The 24,618-nt window shown below is 56.3% G+C and overlaps 3 protein-coding genes across 6 annotated transcripts in view; 1 reads left to right on the top strand and 2 right to left on the bottom strand.

The window, feature by feature from the left end:
• LOC148410041 (glutamate receptor ionotropic, delta-1-like) overlaps positions 1 to 9,944 on the bottom strand; it is a 44,265-nt gene extending 34,321 nt beyond the window's left edge. For 2 of the 3 annotated variants that reach the window (XM_088438424.1, XM_088438425.1), the window contains exons 1-2: positions 7,839 to 8,591; positions 5,034 to 5,189 (exon numbers count right to left, since the gene is read on the bottom strand). In XM_088438424.1, the coding sequence (XP_088294550.1) occupies positions 5,034 to 5,189; positions 7,839 to 7,926 (244 nt within the window). In that variant the 5' untranslated portion in view covers positions 7,927 to 8,591. Of the gene's footprint in view, positions 1 to 5,033; positions 5,190 to 7,838; positions 8,592 to 9,761 lie in introns of those variants that run through there. The other variant, XM_088438427.1, reaches the window with a different exon arrangement.
• Positions 9,945 to 10,878: 934 nt separating this feature from the next.
• On the top strand, positions 10,879 to 12,000 carry atoh1c (atonal bHLH transcription factor 1c). The gene has a single exon (XM_088439656.1). It carries the CDS (start codon positions 11,452 to 11,454, stop codon positions 11,998 to 12,000), a length of 549 nt encoding a protein of 182 aa, XP_088295782.1. The 5' UTR covers positions 10,879 to 11,451.
• Positions 12,001 to 13,113: 1,113 nt separating this feature from the next.
• On the bottom strand, positions 13,114 to 23,597 carry LOC148410039 (wings apart-like protein homolog). Of its 2 annotated transcripts, none has more exons than XM_088438422.1 (20): positions 23,433 to 23,597; positions 21,923 to 22,404; positions 21,071 to 21,743; positions 20,502 to 20,824; positions 19,480 to 19,640; positions 17,933 to 18,028; positions 17,685 to 17,858; positions 17,449 to 17,585; positions 17,266 to 17,377; positions 16,444 to 16,680; positions 16,249 to 16,360; positions 16,047 to 16,144; positions 15,899 to 15,975; positions 15,089 to 15,231; positions 14,887 to 15,002; positions 14,633 to 14,818; positions 14,341 to 14,560; positions 14,081 to 14,169; positions 13,915 to 14,010; positions 13,114 to 13,831 (listed from the first exon to the last, which is right to left on the bottom strand). In XM_088438422.1, the coding sequence occupies exons 2-20, from the start codon at positions 22,380 to 22,382 to the stop codon at positions 13,766 to 13,768; spliced, it is 3,576 nt and encodes a 1,191-aa protein (XP_088294548.1). In that variant the 5' UTR covers positions 22,383 to 22,404; positions 23,433 to 23,597; the 3' UTR covers positions 13,114 to 13,765. The 2 variants fall into 2 exon arrangements, with proteins under 2 accessions (XP_088294548.1, XP_088294549.1); XM_088438423.1 differs by lacking the exon at positions 23,433 to 23,597 and adding an exon at positions 23,244 to 23,387.
• Positions 23,598 to 24,618: the final 1,021 nt, after the last annotated feature.

The raw sequence follows: 24,618 nt of genomic DNA, 5'->3' as shown, positions 1-24,618 counted from the left end.
GCTTTCGGGAGCGTGCCTTCCGTCCTCCTTCCGACAAAAACCTCATTCGCTCCCAAACCGCCACATCGTCCAAGACAGCTTTTGCCTGTTTTTCTTTTGTTTTCAACCCGTCTTTTAAAAAGCAGCAGTCCTAAAAATCAAAGGAGGTGGGGGGGGGGCGCCCTATTCAGGAAGGTTTGAGCCTTTCGACGAAAAGCCCCTTTTCGGAATGACAAGTTTTGATTCGGATTGTCTGAATCAGGTCCGCAAGCACTGGCCGCCTCCAAAGTAAGAAACTGTTTCCATGTTGATCCGAGTCTGGAAGGTATCTTATTTTGAAAAAGCGGGCAACCTTTCAGGCGCGTTTGCCGGTCCCTTCGGTCAAGAAAATCACCATTTTTTTTTCCCCGACGTTGCCCCGCCCCGCGCCCCCCTATTGGAGAAGGACCGCTTTAAAGAAAATAAAGAGATGTGGCGGGCCCCCGGGCCGGGAGTTTGCCACCCGCGGAGACCTCTTGCGCCTCGTTTTCTTTTTACGGTCAACGCGTGTGTACGCACAGGATGGAGTGACGCGCACGCATTCGGCCGTCTGTAACAACCTTTATCCAATCATGGCAAAGTGTGACGACGTCGTCCATTAGCGCTGAGAGGCTCGCCCGCGTCAGCAGAAAATCACACGCGCAAAGTCCTCAGTCGTACCCTTGAGTCTTGATTAGCGGATGGCAAGAGGATAGCTAGCGTGCTGAAGCATCGGCCAGCATTAGCATTTCAGCCGTCATCTTTGATTTGATGAGACGGCGTGTCGGTCGCCATGACGGAGACGCTTTGAGGGAGGCCCTCCCCGGAAGGCCGGCAACAATTCGCGCTGATTTTGTTGTTTGTTTGGTTTTTTTCCTCCCCGTCGCCTCCCCCCGCCCCGTCTCGGTGGCGCCGTCGGTCCAAGGGCTTCTCCCGGGCTTGACCTCGGAGCTTTAAAGGCCGGATGAAGGCGGCTATTTGGAGGGCTATTTGTAGCCGAGCGGGACGATACACCAGCCGGACATTAGGACGCGTGGGCTGGTTTGCCTCCGCCCGTCCGTCTGCGGGGACGTCCCCTCCTTTGCCCGTCCCGTGATGCCCTTTCAAAATAAAAGCCCAAGGAAGGAGCGAGGACAGGAGGGAAAGGAAGGAAGAGGGCGAGGAAAAAGGAGAGAGGCCGGGGAAGGAAGAACTCGCTTGCAAAGCGAAGGAAAGGAAAGGGGAAAAAAGGAAAAATTCCCCAAATGGATTTGAAGGAGGAAAGCTGATTTGAGCGATTTGAACATGGTGACGGAAGGAAGAAATGCGGGCGGGCGCTGACGGACGGCTGCGGACATCCCCGTAACGAGCTACGAACCAGCGACAAGCGGCGGCGGCGGCGGGCGGGCGGGCGGGCGGTCGCCGCAGCTTTTGACGCTTCCACCTGGAGGACGCAAAGCTGCCTCGGCGTGCCGCGGATGGTCTTGGCACGCGCCGGCCCCGAACGGTGCCCGCCGGCCGGCCAGGCACGCACGCAAAGGCGCCTACGTGCACACGCGCACAAACGCATGCCGGGCCTACACGCAGATTAGCTGGATTTCTACCGGCAGCTCGTGCGACCCCTTGCTTTTTGCTACGCGGCGGGGACCAAATTCCAAGTTGACTGACTGTTGAGGGGACCTCTCGCACTTCCATGGAGCCCGCTAAGTGCGAGCCTTTTTTTGTTTTGTCTTTTTTGCTTTTGGAGGGAATCTTTCCATCACTTGTGACGCTTCAGGTTCGGGACTGGGAAATGTTCTATGTCAACCGTATATGATCCCCCCCCCCCCCCCCCCCCCCCCCCCCACCGCGTGCGTGTGGGTGTGCGATCCAAGAGTTCACGCCGTGATAGGATATGATGAAGCTTTGTTCCCACGCGCGGAAAGATCAACACACTCAAGAGTCAGCGTGGGTGTTCCGATGTGTGTGTGTGCGCGCGTGGCAATTGCCGATGATTACGATGGGACGTCTTGAGTCCTAGCATGAGACCCGCGGGGGGTTAAACGCTACGGGACGAGATCAAAACGCCGCGAGGTTTGTCGTCCCTGCGCGGCGCGCGATCTTTATTTTTTTTTATTTGGGGAACGGCGCGCGCGGGAGAAGGCGGCGCTCGTCAACTGAACGCGACCGCGAAGAACAACGCATCGACGAAAACCACAGGAAAAATGACAGGAAAGCTTTTATTTTGAAGTCGTTTCAAAATGCGATTTTCTTCACCGCTCGACAACGCAAACTTTGTTCCCGCGATTCGGGGGGCTGAACAAAATGTCAAAACCGGAGCGCTAGCATCGCACGCTAACTCGCACGCTGGCTCGCTGCCAGGGCGCGCGCTGAGGCAAAGCGCCCTTGCGGAAAAAGAAAGAAAAATCACAAACGGCTAACGGCATCTTTTATCCACTCGAGAAATATTTCATCCGGTCGACCGGAAAACAACAAGGAAAACAAAAAGGCAACGTGCCGTCGCGGCCCAACCATTCGGCCGGGAGCCGGCGACGTGAGCGCGCGCGCGCGCATTATTTTCAATTTTCCTTTGCGTCTGTAGCAAACGGCGTTGGCGTGACCGGGCGGCGGCGGCGTTTTGTCGCGCGCTAACGAGGCGGCAGCCAAAGCCGCTTCATAATTCATCAATGAGCCATCAAAGATACATGAGGCCTTATTAGGCGGGCGCGCCATCTCGAATTGGGCGCTTCTTGAAGGGCGCCGCACGCAGCCAGCGCACGAGTACAAAGAAAAACAGCGCTTCCGTTTCCACAACTACTTCAACTGAGCGCGCGCGCTTGCAGACGAAGCCACAGGGGTCTCCGGCCGCTCGCTCTCCCGCCGCTCGCCGTGTCAACCCGCCCGTCTGCCGACGGCGCCCGTGCAAGCGGGAGGGCAAAAGTCAAAAAATGTCCAAAAAATGGAAAAGGCTGAAACCTGCTGAATTCCCCAGCTACCGTCACGTTTTACAGAGGGAACGAAGGCTCGAATGGGAACGGATCCAAATCTGGATTTCCCTTTTCGGGGACATCGGCCCCATTCGGTGAGAGTCGGAGCGGAGCCGGCGGCCTCCCTGCGCGGGCTGGCCAATTTCCTTCAGCCCGTGCGGGTTTTCTCCAGGCACCCCGCTCGAAAATACTTTCGTCTTCGGGACGCCGACTTTGAAAGATCGGCGAGCGCAGGCGGGAGACGGAGACGGCGCCTCAGGTGCGGCCTCCCGACGGAAAGGACTTCCGAGACGCGAAGGAGCGCCGCCGGCAAACCCCGCGCCCAAACTGGGACGCCGCGTCTTCTCGAGCGGAAATCGCCGACCCGCCGCCTCAAACGCGACGAGTCGGGCGGCGCTCGCGGAAGGAGGTCGGGTGACACCGTCAGTCACGCCGAGCGTCTTTGACCAAAGCGCGAGATGACGCCTTTAAACTTTGTTGGGAAATCATTTGGCACGCGCGAACGTGCAAAGACTAGACTTTAGACACGCGGGGGATCCGCTCCAAATCCGTCCCGTTGTGACGGACGCCCCGATTCGGCCCGGTTCACGCGGACGGGTTCCGACGCCAATTCTTTCTAAGGCCGCGGCCGAGAAATCTGCCCCCGAAACCAAGCATTGACTTCCTTTCGACTTGAGGCGCCGGTCCGTCCGTCCGTCCGTCCTAAAGGACGAGCGCTTTCATGGCGATGGGTTGAATTTCTCATTCTACCTTTCGAAACTTCCCGAAGGCCGGCGGCGTCGGGAGCCCCCGAAGAAAAAGGGAAGAAAAAGCGGGAGCGCCGCACTTCCGAGACGAGAGCGCGGTTGAATTTTTGGACATCAAATAGAATTTAAGGCCGGTCGCCGGACGACGGCGGCGGCGCGCGCCCATGTGTCCTCGGCCGCTCCGCAAAGTCGCCAGGAGCCGGCGCGGACGGGCGCCGGCCCATCAATTAAACATGCTAACGTGCTAACGGAGGCCGCGTCGGTCCGCCTAGCGTGCCGAGCCGCGCTCGACCGGGGGAACGCTCGCGAATCGGAGCGCCAAACTCTGACGTTGCCCGGGAACTAACGGAAAATCTTCATCGCCGCCTCCGGAATATTCGCAGTCGCTCCAAACACGGAAAGTTTTCAGGGTTTTCTTTCTTCTTTGGGCCGGTGACCAATTCGCGACGGAGGGAACCGAAGAGAGCACAAAGCAAGGCGGAAAGGTCGCCGGGCGGCAGAGAGCCCCGGAGGGAAAAACCAGATTTGATTTTTGCCCTAATTGGACACTAATTGGGCCGGCCGGCCCGCCGTCATGCATCACCGTGGCACCATTAGCCTCCTTTGTCCCGCTGTTAAGCGCCGCTTTGATCAAGCAAAGCAAGCAACCGTACAAGTAAGGTAGCGTTGGATGGGGACTGTAGATCCACACGCGCAGCAAAAAACAAGTATGAATATTTGATGAACTTGGCGTCACCCGTCGTATGCGATTTGCGACGTGGCGCCGTACTAAAACTAATTTCGTCCGAAGCTTTCGATAGCGGCGCGGGCCGCTTTGAATATGTGAATCTCATTAGCGCGCCCTCTCCTAACGCGGCCGCAAAACTTAAGCGAGAATCGGACGTCGGCGCCCGTCGCCGCGGCAACGTCAGCATCATCCACTTGCATCTGCGTCGTCGGCGCAAAACGCGACGGAGGTTACGCCGAGAGCTGGAGAAGCAGAACCATAACACGAACGCGAACCGGAAGCAGAAGCAAAACCAGCTTGGAACCAAATCTTGCACAGAAAAACCACAGCCGGCGCCGGGAGCGGCAACCGGAAAGGCAGAAGGGAAGCCGGCTTCCGCTCGGCCGACTCCTTTCTCGTCCGTCCACGAACTCGAGAACCCGCGTTTCCGTCTTTTTGAACCGGGCCGACAAACTGCAACGAGCGCCAAAGGGTCGCAAAGTCCAAGCCGGCAAGAAAAAAAAAGCCCGACAAACAAACCGTGCACGTAAAGCAGAGGCGAAGCTCGAAGCGGCGGCGGCAGAACGGGAGCCCGGCCGAGGTTCCGCCCCCCCCGGCGGTCGCGGGCCGGCGGCTCACCTTCTTGCACGGCCTGGAAAGGGTTGTTGGCTTCCACGAGCTTGATGGAGTGCGTGATCTTCTCGCTCTGCAGCGCGTCGTCGCTCAGGCTCAGGTCCGACACGGCCAACTGGAACACTTCGTCGTCCCGGGCCGCGTTCTCCTCGAAGATGGCGCCTGGGCATTAGACCGCGTTAGTCGCATTAGTCGCCGACTCGCGACAAACGCAAAACGCAACGGAGGCCATCTCAAAAAGCAACCCGAGACGTTGGCATATTTTGATCGGACGAAAGGTTCGCCGGAACGAGGGAAAAACAGAACGGCGGGAAATGACAAGGATCCCGCCACGGCCGCGAGAAAACAGGAAACTAAATGCGTACACTCGACTCCATGAGGCAACAAGAAACACTTATCATTTAAGCGTCTCCGTCTGCTCTCCTCGTGACAAAAAGAACCTAGCTGTCTTCTTTCCTGTTTGCTGTGTATTACATGTTGTAGGTTAACTGAACCCCACGGGCAGCACCAACATGACTTTGGTCTACCGAAATGACTTTTCAGCGGTCCCGAAAGAGTACGGAAGGTCCGGCCGGGATTCGGCAGCGAGCGGAGCGAGGCGCGACCCTTAAGGTCATCTTCATTCTACGCCGGCTCAAGACGGATGAGGGCCAACCCTCGGTCTTGGGGACCGACTGCGAGAACTTTCAGTGGAGGGCGAGGGTGCTTTTTAAGTTCTGTACGGTACGTTGGGAAGAACGTTTCATTAGTGCGCGCCGGCGTTTCTACTTTCGCGAGCGTGCGTGAGGAAAAAGACACATAGCGTTTTAGTAGTGTCATTTTGTTTTAATTGTGCGTGAGAATGGTTAGGATGTGCGTGTGTGCGAGGGCCTGACTTGTGCCTGAGGACTTTGAGTAGTGAGTGAGGGTGCCTTTTAGGTATATGGAAAGTTTTCCTCGGTGTGCGAGGGAGGGCCTTCTTCATTAGATTAGTAAAAACGCGGCATAGTATGAGAGCACAAAGTGCTTTTCGGTTTTTTTATTGTGCGCGTGAGAGTGGTAGGACTTGCATTTTCAGGAAGGGGCGAGGGTTAGCGAAGTTCCATCCATGCAAATGTTTCATTCGGGCGTGAGGGCAACTTTTTAGTCAAAAGACATTTTGGGGGCGTAGCGTGAGCACATTTGAAGTCGTGCGAGCGAGGGTTTTCGTTTTTACGGTGGATGGGAAAACAATTCAGGAAAGCGTGTGACTTGACTTTTTCAGTAGTGTGTGAGGGTGCGTTCGATGTTATGAATATGACAATGTTTCACGAGCGCGTGATTAGTCAAAGGACGTTTTGGGGCAGAGCGCCAGCGCATTTTAGTAGCGCGTGAGGACGTTTCCGAGAGGATCGTGCGTGACGGTCGACGGGCGGCGACATCGCCGGGCGGGCCTTCCCTCCCAGGGCCGAGCGGAGTCCGGGACGCGCTTCCCGTCGGAGCCCCGCCCCCCCCCTTTCAAGCGCGTTTGATGACAAAACGCTCGCTCGCCAGGCGCCAACACTGGCCGTTTGTCCTCTTTGTCACCGGCGGATTAGGATGGCGCGCACGTCCCGCTCAAAGTTGCGCCTGACTGGTGGTCGGCCGAGCGAGCGAGCGAGCGAGCGAGAGAGAGCGAGGCGCCGACGACGGAGCGCTCCACCGTTTGTCCTCATTCGCCCCGTGAGCCGGCGGCCCGTCGGGAGCGCCGCGCCGCGTCGCGTCCCGACCGCTCACGTGCACGTTGGCGTGCATCGCTTGGCGCCGCCGTCGCAGGACAGGTGAGCGGGGTTTCGACGAGCGTCGCCGGATTCCGTAACCCGCGCTCGCCGAAGAAGAGTCGGTGGTTACCATGACAACAGTCAACATCCACGCACGCTTAGCACGCAATCGGACCTGACGTCACCGCAGGAAACGGTCGGACGAACGATTCTTTCATTTCATTTTTACCCGGAAAGGAGTCTTTGTTTTTTTTCCCGTCTTATTTCTGACTAGGCCGCCCGCCAGCAGTGCGACGTGCACGTTAGGCTCTATTTCAAATGTGCAACTTTTATGTATCTTCTTCATGTCACAACAAAGGCTTTCATTTTGAATGGAGTATGTTTCCGTCTCATTCGCCACTAATCAAGCCACCGTATTGACATCATATTTAACGTTTAGCATGTTATGTTACAGTTCAGATTGATGCTTGGTTTTCTGTCACTACGAATGGCGTTTGGGTTCTAACGTACTATATTTCTGACCGATGTTGGAAATTGACGCCATATTTTGAAGCCCTGATTTAGCATGTTGAATTAACTTTGGGGGTTAGTCCTCCAATGTCTTCATTCATGCCTTTCCATCTCACGTGGAGTAGATTTCCAGCGAATACATCTGCAGTGGACATATTTGAAGCCTCGTTGAGCGCGTTCCTATCCTATTTCATGTTTGGACGGCTGACGAATCATAGTTAGGATATCGGAAGTCCACAGTGGCGTATTTGCATCCTATGTGCGGTCCGTCATGCGTGAGCATGTTGAGCGGGTCGCCGTGTTGCCGCCGTCGCATGTTTGCGTCCCGTTTCGCGGCCTCGGCCTTGCGCAACACTTTGAATGAAGGCCGCCTGCCCCATCAATGAAACACCGAGCAACAGCTTGTCTTCCTCATCACGCACCGAGCCGGGGGGGTGGGGGCTATACCCCCCCCACCCCCCACACACATACACTGCACACACGCACATACACACACCAGCACCGCCGCCGGGCAGCATCAGGACCATATACCGCATGCCCCCGCACCCCCCAAATAAAAAGACGGGGAGGGGGGGCGCCTTACCGATGTGAATGATGGAGTCGGCGTGCAGCGTGGCTCCGTGGAACAGCAACAAGCACGCACGCAGCGCGAGCAGCATGCGGAGATCCATGGCCGCGCGCACGCACGCATGCACGCGCGCGCACGCCGACACCAGCCGCCGCGTCCTCAGTGCGCAAAAACAACAACTCGCAAAGACAGAAAAGGGGCAAAGCGACCGGGAAAAGGGAAAGCAATCCAAAGTGGCCCTGCGGCAAGCCGGAGGGGGGGGGGGGGGGGGGGGGGGCGGACGCCAAGCAGGAGAAGAACAAGAAGAAGAAGCTTCCGGACTGCGGACGAAGAAATGCGGCTGAGCCGCCGGGATGAGGACGAAGGCGACCGGGAGCAGCGGGACCAACCGCCAGCTCTCCTCCGCGCGCGCTGACGAGGGGGGAGAGACAGGGAGAGAGAGAGAGGGAGAGAGAGAAAGGGAGAGAGAGAGAGAGAGAGAGAGAGAGAAAGAGGGCGGGGAAAGAGGTGGGACAGAAAGACAGGGGGGCAGAGAGAGAGAGACAGACAGAGATAGCAGAAAGGGAGCGAGAGGAAGAGAGAGGCAAAAAGAGGGGGAGGGAGCAGTGGGAGAGCAAGAGAAAGACAGGAAGAGAGAGAGGGAGGGAGGCAGAGAGAGAGAGAGAGAGAGAGAGGGAGGCAGAGAGAGATCGAGCAAGGGAGACACAGTCAAAGAGAGAGAGGCTCTCGGTGTCAGCCTCGGGATTGGTCGCCATCCAGGGTTGATGAGCGGTCGCCACGCTCTTTAGCCAGACGTGCGCTGCCACGGACCGCAAAAGACGGGGGAGGGGGGTGGGGGGGGGGGGGCGGTTAAGGACCTTCGTCTCGTCTTCGTCTAACTTTGGATTGAGCCCAACGTGCAACCAAATTCGAGGCCGGGCCGAAAGTCGACTTAGTTTGCGCGACGGACTGCGGACACGTGACAGGCCGCAATGAAAGGCGCGCAAACGCAAAGGAGCCCCGTTGACACAACCACTCGAGGATCGTCGATCCAAAAAGTGAGCGGAACGCACGGCCGCGACGGCGACGGGGCCGGTGAAACGGTCGGTTGCCTTGACAACGGCGACCGCCACCAGCCTCCAAATGCGGTTGGCGTCGTCACGTGACCTTTGGCATTTTCCAAACTATTTGACATAGCGGGCGGTTGGCTCGGCGGAGACTTAGCTCCCTCTGCTGGCCGCGCTTCGATATTACGATCTGCCGCCGTCGCAACTTGAGTCTCGCAAACGCTTTTTCGAGCTTCCTAAAAAATAAGCGAAGCTCATTTTTGGCCCGGGGCTGACACACACGCACGCACGCACGCACTTTTAGATGAAAAGGAAGGGCGGAGGGGCGTATCGCAATCGTTCAAAGGGACATTTCAAAGGTCGGAAAGTCTGCCTTGCGTCCCTCATCGGCGCGAATCGTCAAGATGTCATAACGTCGCGACGTCAGCGCGTCAGGAAACACAACCAGGAGCGAGCGCTTACGAAGCCGTTACGCTCCGTGGGGAATGAGCCGATTCCAAGGAGAACGCCCGGTGGTCGACGCCGAAACAAAAGCCGCGCGCCCACACGGAAACGACGCGGCGTCGTCGATGAGCCCGGCAGCGGCAAACAAACGCCGCCAGCTAGCCCGGCAGCGGCAAACAAACGACGCCAGCTAGCCCGGCAGCGGCAAACAAACGACGCCAGCTAGCCCGGCAGCGGCGGCACAAACGACGCCAACTGCTGCTGGGTACAGGCAAAGCTGAGCTCTGCCGCCCTCTGGCGGCCACTGCTCAGGCCCCGCCAAGAAAAAGCAGCAAAAGCAGCAAAAGCCTTCGTCACTTGCAAATGTTTGCAGGCAGGCTCGCGCGTCAGTCGCGTCCGTCCAAACGTTTCCTTCGGCAAAACCCGAGAAGGCGTGGGGCTCACTCACCGATTTGTCACTTGGCTCGTTTCCACATGGGCCGCAAAAGTCCAAAGATGCGACGAAAAACTTGACGAAGCACGCACGCACACGCGCTCGCTTGCTCGTTAACCTTTGACCCCGGCAAGGAGGACGAGGCCCCAGGTGCAGTGGCCGATCAGGGGGGCGTGTTGAAGAGGGGGAAAACGCGAAACTCTTCTCGGACGATTGGCTCCACGTGTTAGTGTTGGCGCGCGCGCGTGACGTCAGCGGAGCCGAAAAAGTGGGCGCGGCGGCGCTACGAGAGACAGGAAGTGGACGACCCCCGACCTTTTGGACCCTTTGGACAGTTTGCCGATCGAACGCCGGCGGGAGATCAAAGCCCCGCAAAAACACGTTCAAGTCTTCTGTCTTCGTCTTTCATTTATTATCCATTGATTTCTTCATTTCAGGGTCAAAAATATTTGCGGTTTGATCGTCGGCTTTTATTTCAGGGAATTTGGTTTTTGATTGTTTGTTTTTTAATGTTTTAACTAACCCGTATCCATATCATATCATATTATGATTGGCCATATTTTCTGCCAGAAATCTTTTTTTATATGTGGTGACGTGGGAACCCGTTTTTGGCTCGTTTTTGTAATTGGACTTAGCTGAACGCTAACTGTGAAAAACAGCACGGACAAGCTAATAGTAGGGGCCATCTGGGAGACCGAGCACGCACACGCTCTGCACAAACACACGCACACACGCACACACACATTTCCTGCTGCGTCACAGCCACGCTTCATCACAGCCAATCAAACGGCTCATTGACAAAAGTCTCGCACGGCGGATCAAAGGCGACAGTCTTCCCCAAAGGACTCTCTGCAAAGTGTGTCCCAATACTTTTTTCTTTTTTTTTTTTTTTTGTCACATTGAGGCATCCCAATATGCTTGTCATTCCCATTGGTTTGGAGTCCCAATACTTTTGGCAACCTCATGCGCTACGCTTTTAGGACAACGTGAGCAAAAGTGAGGAATTGTAGTTCGAACTTCGGACAGAAGTATTGGGACAGCAAAGTGGCCCGCAACCGCAGACGGAACGTTTAGTCGCAGACGGGGGGGGGGGGGGGGGGGGGCATCTTCAAGGCGTGAGGACAAACGTTAACATAGTCCAAATATACCGAAAGAAAATGTGGACTTTGTACAAATGTTTTGGGACACCACGGAACGCAAATTGGACATCATCAGCAAGTGAAAAGTGGAAATGTCGAGGAAAGCCAAAAGTATTGAGACGGCGGAGAAAACGCGTGGAAAATGAAGAAGATGCAAAGTAGAGGATCGGATTCGGAATGTTTATACGAGTTCCAGCTTGGTCTAAAAGAGAAAAATCTACCAGTGCATCGAAGTACCGGCAAGAAAAAGGGTGAAAATTCTTATTTTCTCGCCAGGACAAAAACAAAGGCTTTCCCCTCGGGTCGGCGCCCCATTTGACGAGTACGGTCTTGCGGGGTTTTCAAAAAATAAGAACGAAAAGTTGGACGTTTGAATTTCATCGCATCACTTGGTTTCTTTCCAAGGTTGCGCGTGCATGCGCACCCGCGCGCGACTAATCCGCTTTTGATGAAGTGCGCAAAGTGCGCCAAGGGACCTCCCGGCGGGGTTCCGAATCCGAGGCGCACCCGCCCACGCGCCGCCCGCATAAAGGGGCCGCGGGCGCCGCGGGCCCCAAAGTCGGAGGATGTCTCCGCGCGGAAGCCTCGGGACGCCCCCTTTCCCGGAGGGATCGGACGCGGCCCCGCGCCCCCGGGACCAGGACGAAGCGCGGCACCGGGACCGGGACCGGGACCGGGACCGGGACCGGGACAGGGCCGCCCTCAGGCGCCGGCGCAGGCGCCTGGCCGCCAACGCCCGCGAGAGGCGGCGGATGCTGGGCCTCAACGTGGCCTTCGACCGCCTGCGCGGCGTCATCCCGCAGACGCGCGGCCGCAACAAGCTGTCCAAGTCCGAGACGCTGCAGATGGCGCAGATCTACATCGCCACGCTCAGCGAGCTGCTGCGCGAGGGCGACGGCGACGGCGACCGGGGAGGGGGAGGGGAAGGGGAAGGGGGCGGGCGGGCGAGCGCCCTGCAAGACGGCCCGGGATCAGGCCCGGGATCCGGCCCGGGATCAGGCCCGGGATCAGGCCCGGAATCAGGCCCGGGATCAGGACCGGGATCAGGCCCGGAATCAGGCCCGGGACCAGGCCCGGGATCCGGCCCGGAATTCGGCGCGGACCGCCAAAGCTGACGTCGGGACTCGGACGCGTCTCGACTTTTCTCGCCGGACTTGCGTTCATTGCGGACCTGCGCATTTCTTTGGTGACCTGCTGCCCAAAGCGGCATTATTCGTATGGGGGCTGTCAAACTCATTTGTAGAACGGCCCGGACTGGAATGCATTTTTTCTTACTTAACTTTCATCCCAAAAGTCATTAAGTTACATTATAATATTACTGTATTTCACCACTATTGCATTAGCCAGTGGATGACCTTCAACTAAACTTACATGCTCAAAATAAACATTGTTGCTCCCTTGGACTTGTAAACTGGAAATGTCAAATAAAAACATGCAAATAAAACGACCGAAACAAAGTTCTCTGCATACCAAAAATACACTAGCGCCATCTCGAACCGCATTCGTGTTATCAACCGCTTCGATCAATAGTACACATTTGAAAGGTTTAGGAGCGTCTTTTTCTTTTTTTGGGCTATAGGTTATAACATCGTAACGTGCGTTACTGTCATCTGTACCGATAGTATTACCGGTGTTTTTGTACGGTAGCGCGTTGGAGCAAAAAGTCATCCAGTAATGCCGTTCCTTTTGTAATGCATTCTTCCCAACACCGCATGGTGGTTGACAGTTGCTGTGGGACGGCTCTCAGGGCCGCGGTTGAATGAAAATGATTCAGAATTCAGCAGAAGTCCCATTTGAAATCAGACGCCTCCGAAAGCTGTTTATAAGGGGGGGGTGGGAACAAAAAATACTCCTTTCCCCCCAAATTTGTAAATGCTGAAGACAACATGCAAATGTGGTCTTTTAGCCTGAAACTCATAATTAGCATTGCGCGGGCCACATGACACCATCCGGGCCTGTCATTTATTTGACACGATTCAGTAGCTGGCCTTCTTCATTACCTGCTTGTCGCTTTGTGAAACATTTTTTCCAGTGAGGAAAATGTCAAACCATTCTATTTCCCTTGGGTCCCTGCGCCGGTTAGAACGTTGACAAAAATGTTCAAAGTAAAAGCAAAGCGCCGCAACAGCTCGACCATTATATTGCGAGTGGCCATCCTGACTGAAAAGAATCCATTTTAGCCAGACTCCAAAAGTCCTTTTTCCAGCCGGAAACAGAAAGGCGGCAGGTAGTGAAAGTAGCAACTTTTATTCTTCTCAAAGTATGTACACGTAAGCAAAGACGGGTACAAACGCAGTCGCCCACCTAAGAAGCCTGCCTTCCACACGCGGGAGGAGAAAACAAAGGCCGTAAAAAATTTCACAACAGTAGACACCGCCCGCTCCCCCGGCAACGCGTGGACAGACTGTGCGCACCCGCGTCGGCCGCGCTCTTCAATAAAGCTCTTGTAAACGTTTGTGTGCGTGAGGGTTGATGAAGACAGAAAAAAAAAAACCACGCTGACCTTGGCGACTCGAAACATCCCGTCCAAAATGTCAAAAGGACAGCGGGCCCCTTTATGAAAAGGTGGTGTTGGGGGCGTGGTCTGGCAAGAGTTGCTTTGTACTCATTTGTCGGGGGCCGAGGCGCTCGGGGCCGGACCCGACTCGGCCGGGCCGGACCCGACCGGACCGGACCCGACCCGACCGGCCTCCTCATGACAACCCAGGTCAAAAAAAAAAAGCATCTTCTTCGGGGGGAATAAGTAACACCCCGGATGCCATGAACGAGGGGGCGTGCAAAAAACAACAACAAAAAAACCCGCTTAAGTCGCACCATCGGCGGTCCAACCCGCGGACAAGTGAAAATACTGACTAAAAGTGTACGCGTGTGTTTGCGCGTCTAGCAGTGCTCCAGATAGTCGATGACTCTGGCGATGGACTTTTGTCCCGCGGTGCCAATGTCACACTGCGGAGACAGAGACAAAAGCGCTAAGGCGCGCGGCCGGCCCGATCCAAAGCGCGGAAGCGCAACTTTTGCCGAGGGCTCACCGTGAGGTTCATGAAGTTGAGGAACTTCTTGAGCATCTCCGTCATGATGGAGAAATCCCCCTGAGGCAAGTTCTCTCGCACAGTAGTCACATTCATCTACGGCGGCGGGCAAAGCGTCAGCGCCGGCGCGGGCGGGCAAAGCCTTAGCGGCGGCGCGCCGACTCACGGGGCTTCCTTGGCACAGGCAACCCAGCAGCAGAGCCGTGTAGGACGCCACCATGCTGTCCTCCATGTGCTTGCCGGCGTGCTGCAGAGCTGCAAGAGCGGCACGGTCACATTTTCAAGCTCGGCCTTCCCGGGGGCGCTTCCGCCACGCGGCGGCGTTAGGTAGACCTCGTCCTTTTGCCATTTACACCGAGCGTTTTTGCTAAATGGCAAAAATGGCGCTTGCGTCCAAAATCCCGTCGGCGCGCAGGAGCGGCCGACCTTTGTTGAGGTCCAGCTCGCCGCCGCCGCCGCCGTCGTCGTCCTCCTTCTTCTCGGCGCCCTCGGCGGCGTCGCAGCGGTTGTCGTTGGCCACCCACTGGATCTCGCCGCCCGTCTCCCGCCACTCGCCGCTCCGGTCGGCGGGCCTGGCCGGCTCCTTGATGAGGTCGTCCGTCTGCGCCTCGGCCTGGACGGCCGCCCGCTCCCGCTGCAGGAACAACTGCGGACGCGGCGGGTTTTGGCTCAAGGGGCCGGGCGAGCGGGCGGCCTTCGGGAGCGGGCCGCAACGTACCTGCACCAGCGCGGCGACGGCGCCGAGCGGGCCGCCGCCCGCGACCGCTTCCTGCTGGTGCTGGGGGAGGAGCGGCACGGCGGAGTCGCAGGGACCCTGACCTCCCTCCGTCTCCATTTCCATTTCCATCAGGCAGTAGCGGTTCCTGGCGCTGTACTCCACCAGGTTGATCAGCAGACCCAGACCCTGCCCCGCGCGCAAACGCGCGCCATTAAAACGCGCTCGCCGGCGCACGCGCCAAGCGCGCGACTCACCAGAACGCGGATGTCGAACCTCTTCTCCGGCGGAAAGTATTGAGGAACTCTGAGCACGCAATCGAGCGCCGTCTCAATCAGGTCGTCCTGCTCGCCCGTCTTTGTGCTGCCCCACTCTGCGCGCGCACCGACACACACACAGGCGGGCGTTTACAAGCCGCCGGGGCGCCGCCCCCCCGAGCGCGCCGAGGCGCACGCCGACCGTTGTCGTGCGTCAGGTTGAGCAGAACTCCGATGACGGCCCTCATGCAGTTCTCCACGGCTTTGGCCACCACCGAGTCGCCGGCGGCGCCGCCGCTCTCCCCGCTGTAGCGCCGGATCATCTTCTCGCAGCGCCGCAGCGCCCTGCGGGAGGAGCCCACAAGTTAGCGGCCGCGCGCCTGATCGGCGTTCGCCATCGTTGCCTTATTTTGACATCGGCGACTACCAAGATGACTCTGGTCACGATCGCTCCCTAGTCGCTACAAAGGGATTTTCTTACCGGAGCCCGCGGGTGTCAAACTCGAGGCGGGGGGGGCGGATCTGGCCGGCCACACCATTTTAGGTGGCCCGCTTTGACTGACGCGGCGTGATTACAACGGCCGCGTCAGCGTCCTTCACGGAAGTGCCTCACTATGACGAGGGCTGGGCCTATCAAATATTTGTCTTTGTCCACTCGGGGGACGCCGCCGACTTCTACATCGCAGTATCCGTGAGTACAATGAGGAGGCGGAGGAAGCGGATGTTAAATCAAGTTAAAGAATTAGGAGACACCGCCTGTGCGTGTTAATGGCATTAAGCGAGCAGGCGGCTGAAGGTCAAGGAGAGAGGACGCGGGCCGCCGACACCGCGCCTCTTTGCGGACACGTTCAAAGTCCTCATCCTCCTCTTCCTCGCCCTCAAGCATTCGGCGGAACCGGCAGGCCAAAGGTCTAGTCGCTCACGGGGCACGACGGCAAGACGCGGGACGGTGAGCGGACTATGGACGACGCGGGCTCAAACGCCGCGCCCCGCAAAGAATCTGTCTCCTCACTTGGCGCAGGATACGATGAGCGACGAGTCTTTATAGGCGATCAAGTAGCTCTGATTGTCCACGTTGTGCACCGTCACCTAAAGACACACACACCACCACGTTGCGCTCGGTGCGCCAAGCGCCGCGCCGAGATGGCCGGCGCGCTTACGCTATCCAGCACGCGGACGCATCGCTCGGCTCCCCACAGGGACGACACCAGCTTGTCCTTGTTGTCCTCGCTCTTAAGGTTGTCCACGCACTCCTTCACTGCGGTGCCACACGCAGGAGGAAAAAAAAAAAAAAAAAAAAAAAATGCACGTTAGACCGACGCGCGCATACACGGAGCGCGCAAGCCACCGATAAAGTGTCACCTTTATCCACGAGGTGGTCCAGGCCTCCCAGGAGTCGCAGCTCCTCTTTGAACCAGTCCCCGGCCCGCTTGGACGTCAGCGACAGCAGCGTCTCCATGGCCAGGTGACCCGTCTGTGAGCCGGAAAGGGGGGGTCAAAGGTGACAGGCGGGTACCCTCGAGCAAGGAGGCGCTCGCGCGAGCGAGCGAGCGGCACCGTGATGTTCTGCAGGTCCAGGTGCTTGTTGTGCACAGTGTCGCAGAGCTTGCGGATCTTCTCCTTCATCTTGCAGATCTCCCGGGCGCTCATCTGGGCCGTGGGCTCGCAGCCGCCTTGGTCCTGATCCAGCTCCAGCAGGCGGATCATCAGGTCCAGGCAGGAGCGGTCCAGGTCCATGTTGAGCCGGTCGCGGCTGAGGATGTACATCAGGGAGGCCGTGCACATGGCCAGGTTCTGCCCGGGCGCAAGCGAAAGACGTCACGGGGCAGAAGGTGCGCGTGAACGCTCAAGCGAAAGGCCGTCCTCGCTGCTCCGGAAAGGGTTTTGCGGAGCACAATATTACAGTGTGCCACTTTCCTCCTACCGGCGCGCTCTGCCAACAAAGAGCAAGACTCTGCGGGCGCCTTTACCGCAGAGGTCCGCCACCGCCGGTCCGCACACGGGTAACGTTCCGTGGATCGGCTAGTGCCGGGTCCAAACAATGTTTGGATGTGATTAGCTTTACCCTCTAAACAGTTCATTCCTTTGGGCGCCGCCTCTGGCCGCCGTTCTATGACATTTTGGCTTGTTGGGAGCACACGCCGTCAGTGACACGTGAAATCTGGCCCGAGTGTCTGCAAGTTGTACGTTCTTTGGAAGAATGTTGACATTTATGATAATACGCCAAATATTTGTTTCCGTGCATAATATGCTAGCTAATGTTACTTTTCAACGATATCAATTTTGCGCGCCAATAAAAATCTCAAGCGGCGACCGGTCTGCGGTGATAAAAAGCTTGGGGACCCCTCTCTACCGCAGTGAGATCTGGGAGGCACTCACGTGGTGCTGCGGAGCGTCGTTGAGCGTTTTGAAGACCTGTGCCACCTTCCCTCGTGCCCTCAGGTGCATCCTGAAGCTGGGCATGGCGCAGCGCGTCGCCAGGCTGATCACGCTGCACGCGCAGGCGGGCGGCGTCAAGCACGAGACAAACAAGCCTTAGCGCTCGCCGTCCGCTCGCCCTACCTCAGGCAGCGCGTGTTGAGCGGCTGTCCGCTCTTCAGCCCGGCCGCCAAGTACTCAAAGTCGTCCGTGAACTCCTGGTTCTCCCCGAACTCCACCACGTCGTTGAAGTGCTTCACGTGCTGGACCACCGTGTATAGCTGGCGCAGGTGGCGGGCGAGGAAAAAAATTGATGAGGAAAAAAAAAAAAAACCCCACCAACGCAGGCCCTCATATCCACGCGCACACGTCGTCCGCACCTCCTTGTGCTCTTTGCGGCACTTGAGGGTGGTGACCGTGTCCCGGTAGGGGTCGCTGGGAACGTTGACGCACTTGGTGACCTTGGGGGGCGGAGGCGGCGCTTTGAAGACGCCGTTGTCCTTCCGCGCTTCCGACGAGGCGTCGGACGCCGCTCCTCCCGACGGCCGCCGCGCCTGCAGAAGGAACGCACGGGGGCGACGATTTGACGGGGCGGGGGCAAAGCGGCGCTTGCGGCCCGGCGTCTTACGGGAGTCGCCGGCGGGCGGGACGCGAAAGACGGAACGGGCTCCTCTTCGCTCTCCAGGGTCCAGTGGCGGGCATTGTATACCGCTTTGGTGGGAGACTACAAAACACACACACATTCAAAGAACGCCAAATATTAGCGCTGCGCCGATGGACCGGCGGAGCTGAGACTGCTGAAAAATCACAAATCGCAATGAACAGTGAACCCGCCGCCTGTCTCATAGCAGTGGGCAATTTCATTGATGATGCAGTGTGAGGAAAAACTGATTGAATGATGTCATTGCAATGTTTGTATAAAGACCATTAAGACAGACTGCTTTTTTTCCCCCTTTCATCCGCAGACATCATTGGCGGCATTACCAAACGCAAGGGCAGCGAACGAGTAAAAAATGCCCGAGAGGAGCCAAAAGTCCACTCAGCTTGATTAGAGCACATTGCCGTTGGTGGCCCCTGAAATAAGGGCCCCCCTCCAGCATCCTTTCTCTGCTTTGGCTGCCACGCGCGCGCGTCGGTGCCAAACGTGCGCTCGGTAGCCGTCACTTGTCAAGAGATACAAAAGCGCGAGCGTGAGGACGAGGGGGCGGGGTGCGCGGCAGCGCTAAGCCCAGACAAAAGGCGCCGTGTGAAGATGAGCCGCGCCGGACCGCCAACGCGCCGCACGCGCGTTGAAAAAAAAAAAAAAAAAAAAATTGGCTTCTAAGACAAGGGGGCTATTTGCTTAATTGCAAAGTCCCAACTGGATGATAGCATGGATATTGTATATTTTTCAGACTTCTTTTCATCCTGTGACGTATATTCAGATGTGCTCGGTCCTTCCCCAAAACATCCCCATTTCCCGATTGCGTTGATTTTATTCTAATGAACGCTCTTGGGCGGCACGGCAGACGATGGCGCTAACGCATCAAAGGTACTGGCCGACTGCCATTAGAGAGTAGAAGACATGGAGGAAGAATATAAATGCGATCCAAAACGGCTCATGTCTCAAACAGTGAAAACCGACAGTTGAACGTCGGCAGGATGAAAACCCCAGTGGGGGGGCGGGGGCTTTCAAGTTTTGGCATGTTCGTCTTTTCACGATGAACATTGGCTAATCCCTGATTTCATATACTCGGATTACAATTTGAACGTTTCGGCCGCTGGAAACCGACTCCACCTGGAAACTCCACCTCGCAGTTCAGAGACCCCAGTCGAAATACATCTGGCCCCGGCCCGCCTGTGTGGCGTTTGCATGTTCTCCCCGAGCCCGCGTGGGTTCTATCTCTCCCGCGTTCCAAAAACACGCATGGCAGTACTGGACGTACTAAAGCGTCCTTAGGTGTGCGAATGGTTGTTTGTGTGCCCCGCGACCGGCGGGCAACTAGTTCAGGGTGTCGTTTGCTACTCCTACCGCTGAAAGTCAGCCGGGATAGGCAGCAGCAACCCCGCGACCCTTGTCAGGATAAGCGGCTCTAGAAAACGGATGGATGGAGCGCTAAGGAGAAATAGCTATCATTTGAACAGCCTTCGCGTTTGCTCGTGCGGCTATGGGGCTCCTTTCCCCACGCCCCTCACCTTCTTCTGCGCACTGAAGATCCTCCGGTGGGTGTCCCGGTTCTTGTCGGCCGGCTTGGTCTGGGGGGGCCTCCTGGGGCCGGCGGCCACCACCCTGAGTTCGTCCTCAGAGAAGTCGAAGGTGTCCGCGGGAACGGCGTCCGAGAGCCCGCCACGTGACTCTGAAACGCAAAAACGAGTCCGGCGTCGCTCGCAAGCCACTTGGCGCAACTTGGAGGATATGGCTTGGTGGGAAACACGGACAAATGCTGACATGCCTCATTAAGATGGGTGTTCACATCTACTCCTTATCCATTCTTAGCACGCCCAAAACGTCACATAATGCATATTATAAAGTTAAGTTTAATGCTCTCACTAAATAGGAAAGGCTCCCGATGGGATCACAGAAATGATCATCTCTGCTGTTGTTATTTTAGCATATCAAACACCGACTTTCACGCAAAAAGATCCAAGAGTACTTGCAAGTACACGCTCCGCAAAATTTTAATTTTCTCGAGTCTACTTGATCAAAGACAACTACTGTATTGGACTTTTTTTTTAAGGCGGGTAAGGCAACCGAGGTTTTCCAGGTAAACGCACTGGACAGAAAAAGCAAAAAAAAAAAACATGAAAAAAGCAGAAAGAAAACAAAGGGGGGAAAAAAAAGTCCCTTTTTCTCCACATTACATAGTCTTTGAAAGGCTTGTGGAGCCACTGAACCTGATTGGGCGTTGATAAGCAGTGGCAGGTGTGCACAAACAAGCGTTCAACACTCTTTGGAATGTAATGGCTTCTTTACAAACACGGTCCCATCTTCAAATTATCGGGCGTGTTGCACTTGTGCAACCACGCCACATCCATTCAGCTCTTAGTTTTTCGCCCACCCCTTATTTTTTTCCCTTTTATTTTCGCGCAGATTCGTTGACATATGTTATTTTCGGTCCATCTTCCTTTTTTAAGACGAGGGCATTTGACCAAAGGTGCGCGGACTTTTTACATCCGCCGTGTTCTCTGGAAAGGACGGAAAGCGGAGTTCATCTGACCTGCTCGTGAGCCGCCGTCCCGCCTGTCCAAGGGGGTTTTGTTGGCCTCTGCGGCGCGCCGGTTCCCGTCGGGCTCGTTGTGCGAGTCCTCCGTGGCGACCGGCGCCGTTTCCTCGGCAACGGCGGCCATCTCGACCCTCATCTTGGCTTTTGGCCGGCGGCCGCCGGCGCCGTCTCCGTCGCCGTCACTCGTTTCGTCAAAACCAAAGTATTGGAGTTTGTATTTGGCTGATCCGTCGTCGTCGTTTTCCTGACCGGCGTCAACTTCGTCGAAACCGAACAAGTCCGCTTTGGTTCCCTTCTTCCATCGGGGCTGCCGCTGACTAAAGAGCAGAAAATTAGAATTCGGTCAAATCCAAATGCATTTTTTTTTTGCTTTTCTGAAGCTCTGGAGCTTGTTTGAAGCTTCATGTCCAGGTCACAAATTGCCTTTTGGACATTTTGAGATGTTTAGAATAATGCAAACGTTTCTTTAGTAAAGACTTTTTTTTTTTTTACTTTAACTGTACAACTGATTTTGTATCGAAGTAAAACCAAGTAAAATATGCGTGAAAAAGCCACGGCGCTACCTGGCGTGCTGCCACCCGGCATCGGGCTGCTCCACGGCACAGCTCAAACTGGCGGCATTGATTGCGCCGGCGGCTTCGCCGGCTAACTGCTTGGAGTCGCCCGCCTGATTGGTCACGTTACACATGGAAGCGATGGACGGGTGCAGCACGGTATAGTCCCTCGTCCCACCGCCGCGAGTCGGCGTCGCCGAGTCGGAGTCGCCCGACGCCAGCGGGCTCCACGACAACACGTCGCAGTCCGCGGCTTTGGAAGCGCCCCGCTTGCCGGGTCTGCGGTACGTCCGACAGTTCGAGTTCCGCACGAGCGGGGACGGAGAGGATGCGGACGACGACGTCCGGCGGTAGTCGGGCGCGTCCAAGCCCAAGTCCGCGTCCGGGTCACGGCTCTCCGCGGGGGCCTGCAGGCGAGGCGGCGACGGCAGCTTGTCGTCCGCCGGCGTCGACGTCCAAGAGAAGGCGGGGGCGGGGTCGCGCGGCTCCCGGCTGGGCGAGGGCGGCCGGAAGCCCATCAGGGCGTCCCAGGAGCTGTAGGTGGACTCGGATTTGGCGGAGGTTTTCAAGGTGGCGGTCTGCGCCAAAGGCTTGCGGTCGCTCTCTGAGGCGTTCTGGTACCACGCGTAACTATGCCGCTTCTCTGACGATGCCGTCGAGTTCTGGACTTTTCCTGGTGCCGCTTCAAAAGAGACAAGTCAACACGAAATAAGACCATGACTTTGACTCCGGAAAACTACAAGAAATACGAAATCAAACCGATGCAGTGGCTTTTTGAAACAACGGCAAAAAAATGGCTGATGCCGATAGACAGCCACCTGGGCGCCTTCGGGAGGCCCGACCCACGCCCTACCAAATTACCTTTGCCGGCATGGCGGCTTTTGAAGAAGGGAGCGCTAAGCTCCGCCGCGCCCGGCCGAGACGTCTGCAACGTGCCGGCGCGGACCTCCTCCCGGAGGTTTGACCAGTTTTTGGGGTCCAGGGGGCGGCCCACTTTGGCCATCGGAGGGGCTTCCGCCGAGGCCGCCTTGGCGGGCGATGACTTGCCCCCCCCGCGAGAGGACACCGGCTTGGATTCCTCGTCGCTGTCGAAGCCGAACGGGTCGTCGGAGCCGCCCCCGCCGAGCCGGGCTCGCTTGGGAGCGTCCGGGAACGAAGGGCCCTTTGGAGCGCCGCCGCGCTTGGAGGCCACCTTGGCCTTGTAGGTGGTGTCGCCCCATTTTGTGCTCAGGGTGCCCCTCTTGGTGGACAGCACTTCATCAAACTTGGATGTGCCCTCTCCTCCCTTGCGGCTGTAGGTTTTACCGAATCTGGATGTCATTGTTGCGTCTGGCTCATCTTTTCTGAGGAAGCAGAACCGTTGCAAGATTAGGAGTGACGGTGGGCTCAAACCATCCTTCTTCACTGAGCTTTGAGGAAAACGATCACACGCACGCAAAAAAAAAAGAAGAAGAAAAGCCTGGGAATTCTGGGACTTTGATATAAGAGCAGAAAGAAGTCGAAGAAAAACTAGGGCATGCACCTGACTTTTAGTACAAAATGCAGAAATATAAAATGTTAATACTTTTGTGGCATGATCCATGAACACAAGCTCTCATTTGAATTCGAAACTATGCTAATCGGTCGGACGGCAAGTCAAATCGGGGAAGATTTCCTATTGTGAGAGAAAAATTCCGAGGAACGGAACGGAATTTCAAGGAGATGTCAAAAAATTGTCATTGATTGAATCGGTAATCATTCATAATTGCAGCTTCTTGCATTCGTGAGCATTTATTTTATATTATGCTATCGGCGAGGTTGCAGTAGTATGCGCCTGTTGTGCTTTTAAACCAGAGAAAATCCTCAAACAAACAAAAGTAATTTCCAGATTGGTGTATCGTAACCAAACTATCGCATTAGCATCATAACAAAAGCAAGACGACACCGCGCTCCGTCGTGCTTGTCGTCGAGAGAGCTCAAAGACACGACGCGCTAGGATTCTGCGGGTTTTCATCGCGTTTGTACAGTTATTGCCACCGTCTCGTCTGTTAGCTTGAACATTAGCACTCGCGCGAGCTAACGGCTAACAATAAACGCCATCGCGTCCTTCCGGGCCGCAGCACTAATAACACACACCTCTCGGCGATAGAAAAAAAAAAAGACTTGAAATCAAATTTTAAAAAAAGAGTATATGTTAGATTACTTGGTGAGCTAAAAGGCCGATAGGGACAAAGTAGCGGAGGCGTTAAAGTGGCATCCGAGCGGACCGGAGGCCTGCTTAGCTGATCCAAGCGCAGCGTCAACAAGGCAGGTCACGGAAACCGGCGGCCGCCAAAGTGCTAACACGCTAAACAACAGCGACAAGGCGGCGAGGCCTGCGCAAGAGTCCGACCTGGAATTCAAAGCTCACGCGACTCTTTCCTCCGCCCCGGGCGGGCGAGCCAAGTCTTCCATTTCAACTGGGGAGAATACAAGGCTAGCGCGTCGTGCGGCAGCGGCCGGGGTAGCGGCCCTTCTCTGCGTCACTTCCGCTCCCGCTGACACCGCTGCCTTTCCGGTTTTTTTCTTTTGCTTTGTTTTGTTTTTTTATAAACGGACTATTTCTGTTGGCGCTCATTGCCTATTGCAGTGAGAGCCGCGGACGCGCATGGGAAGTGTAGTCTTACAAGCGCTTGAAGGTTGCGCTGCCCGTGACGACCAATTGAGGGCAGCAAAGACACATCACGCGACGTCAAAACATTTCCGTGAAGCTCGGACGAATCATCAAATACGAAGAATAATACACAGTCAACGAATCACAAATCTCATTTTGTTTTTTAGCGCTTTTATTGTCTGAATAACTAATTAAGAGAATGGGTTGTTGAATCTCGCGGTAAAACACATTCAAACATGGTTTTGTTCCAAGAAACGAATGCGGCGTTTTGACAAAAATAATCAATTTCATAAATAGAATCACGCGCGAAACCAGGAAGAAAACAAACCCAAACAGACGTCATTTGAAAAGCGACACACGTAAGGCGGCCGAGGTGCAGCCACCGCTAGGCGGCGGCCGAGGTGCAGCCACCGCTAGGCGGCGGCCGAGGTGCAGCCACCGCTAGGCGGCGGCCGAGGTGCAGCCACCGCTAGGCGGCGGCCGAGGTGCAGCCACCGCTAGGCGGCGGCCGAGGTGCAGCCACCGCTAGGCGGCGGCCGAGGTGCAGCCACCGCTAGGCGGCGACCTCGACCAGCCCCGCACAAAAAAAAAAAAAAAAAGTCATGCCAAATCATCCGTCATCAGCGCTTTCAACTGCGGCTCTGCTTACCTCTCGCCCGAAAGAAGTCGGCTGTGTTATCCGGGATCGACTTAGCAAGTTAGAATTGACAACTTTTACAAGTTGACCTTTATCGAGTACTCTTTTTCACTGTTTGCTCTGCGACAGACGTCGCGTTTGGGCCTCTCACGAGCGTTTTTATTGTGCGCTTGGGTTACTCATTTACCGGACGCTTGACTCGCGCTTCTCTTTTCAGTTGGGCTTTTAACCCGCGCAAAGCAGGATGATTGCAAATATGATCAGTCACGCTGAGATGACGCCGGTCCA

The sequence above is a fragment of the Hippichthys cyanospilos genome, chromosome 17 (assembly GCF_059441005.1).
Source record: "Hippichthys cyanospilos isolate Australia breed blue-spotted pipefish chromosome 17, RoL_Hcya_1.0, whole genome shotgun sequence".
In the NCBI taxonomy this organism is placed as follows: domain Eukaryota; kingdom Metazoa; phylum Chordata; class Actinopteri; order Syngnathiformes; family Syngnathidae; genus Hippichthys; species Hippichthys cyanospilos.
This window is presented reverse-complemented; position numbering and strand designations above follow the sequence as displayed.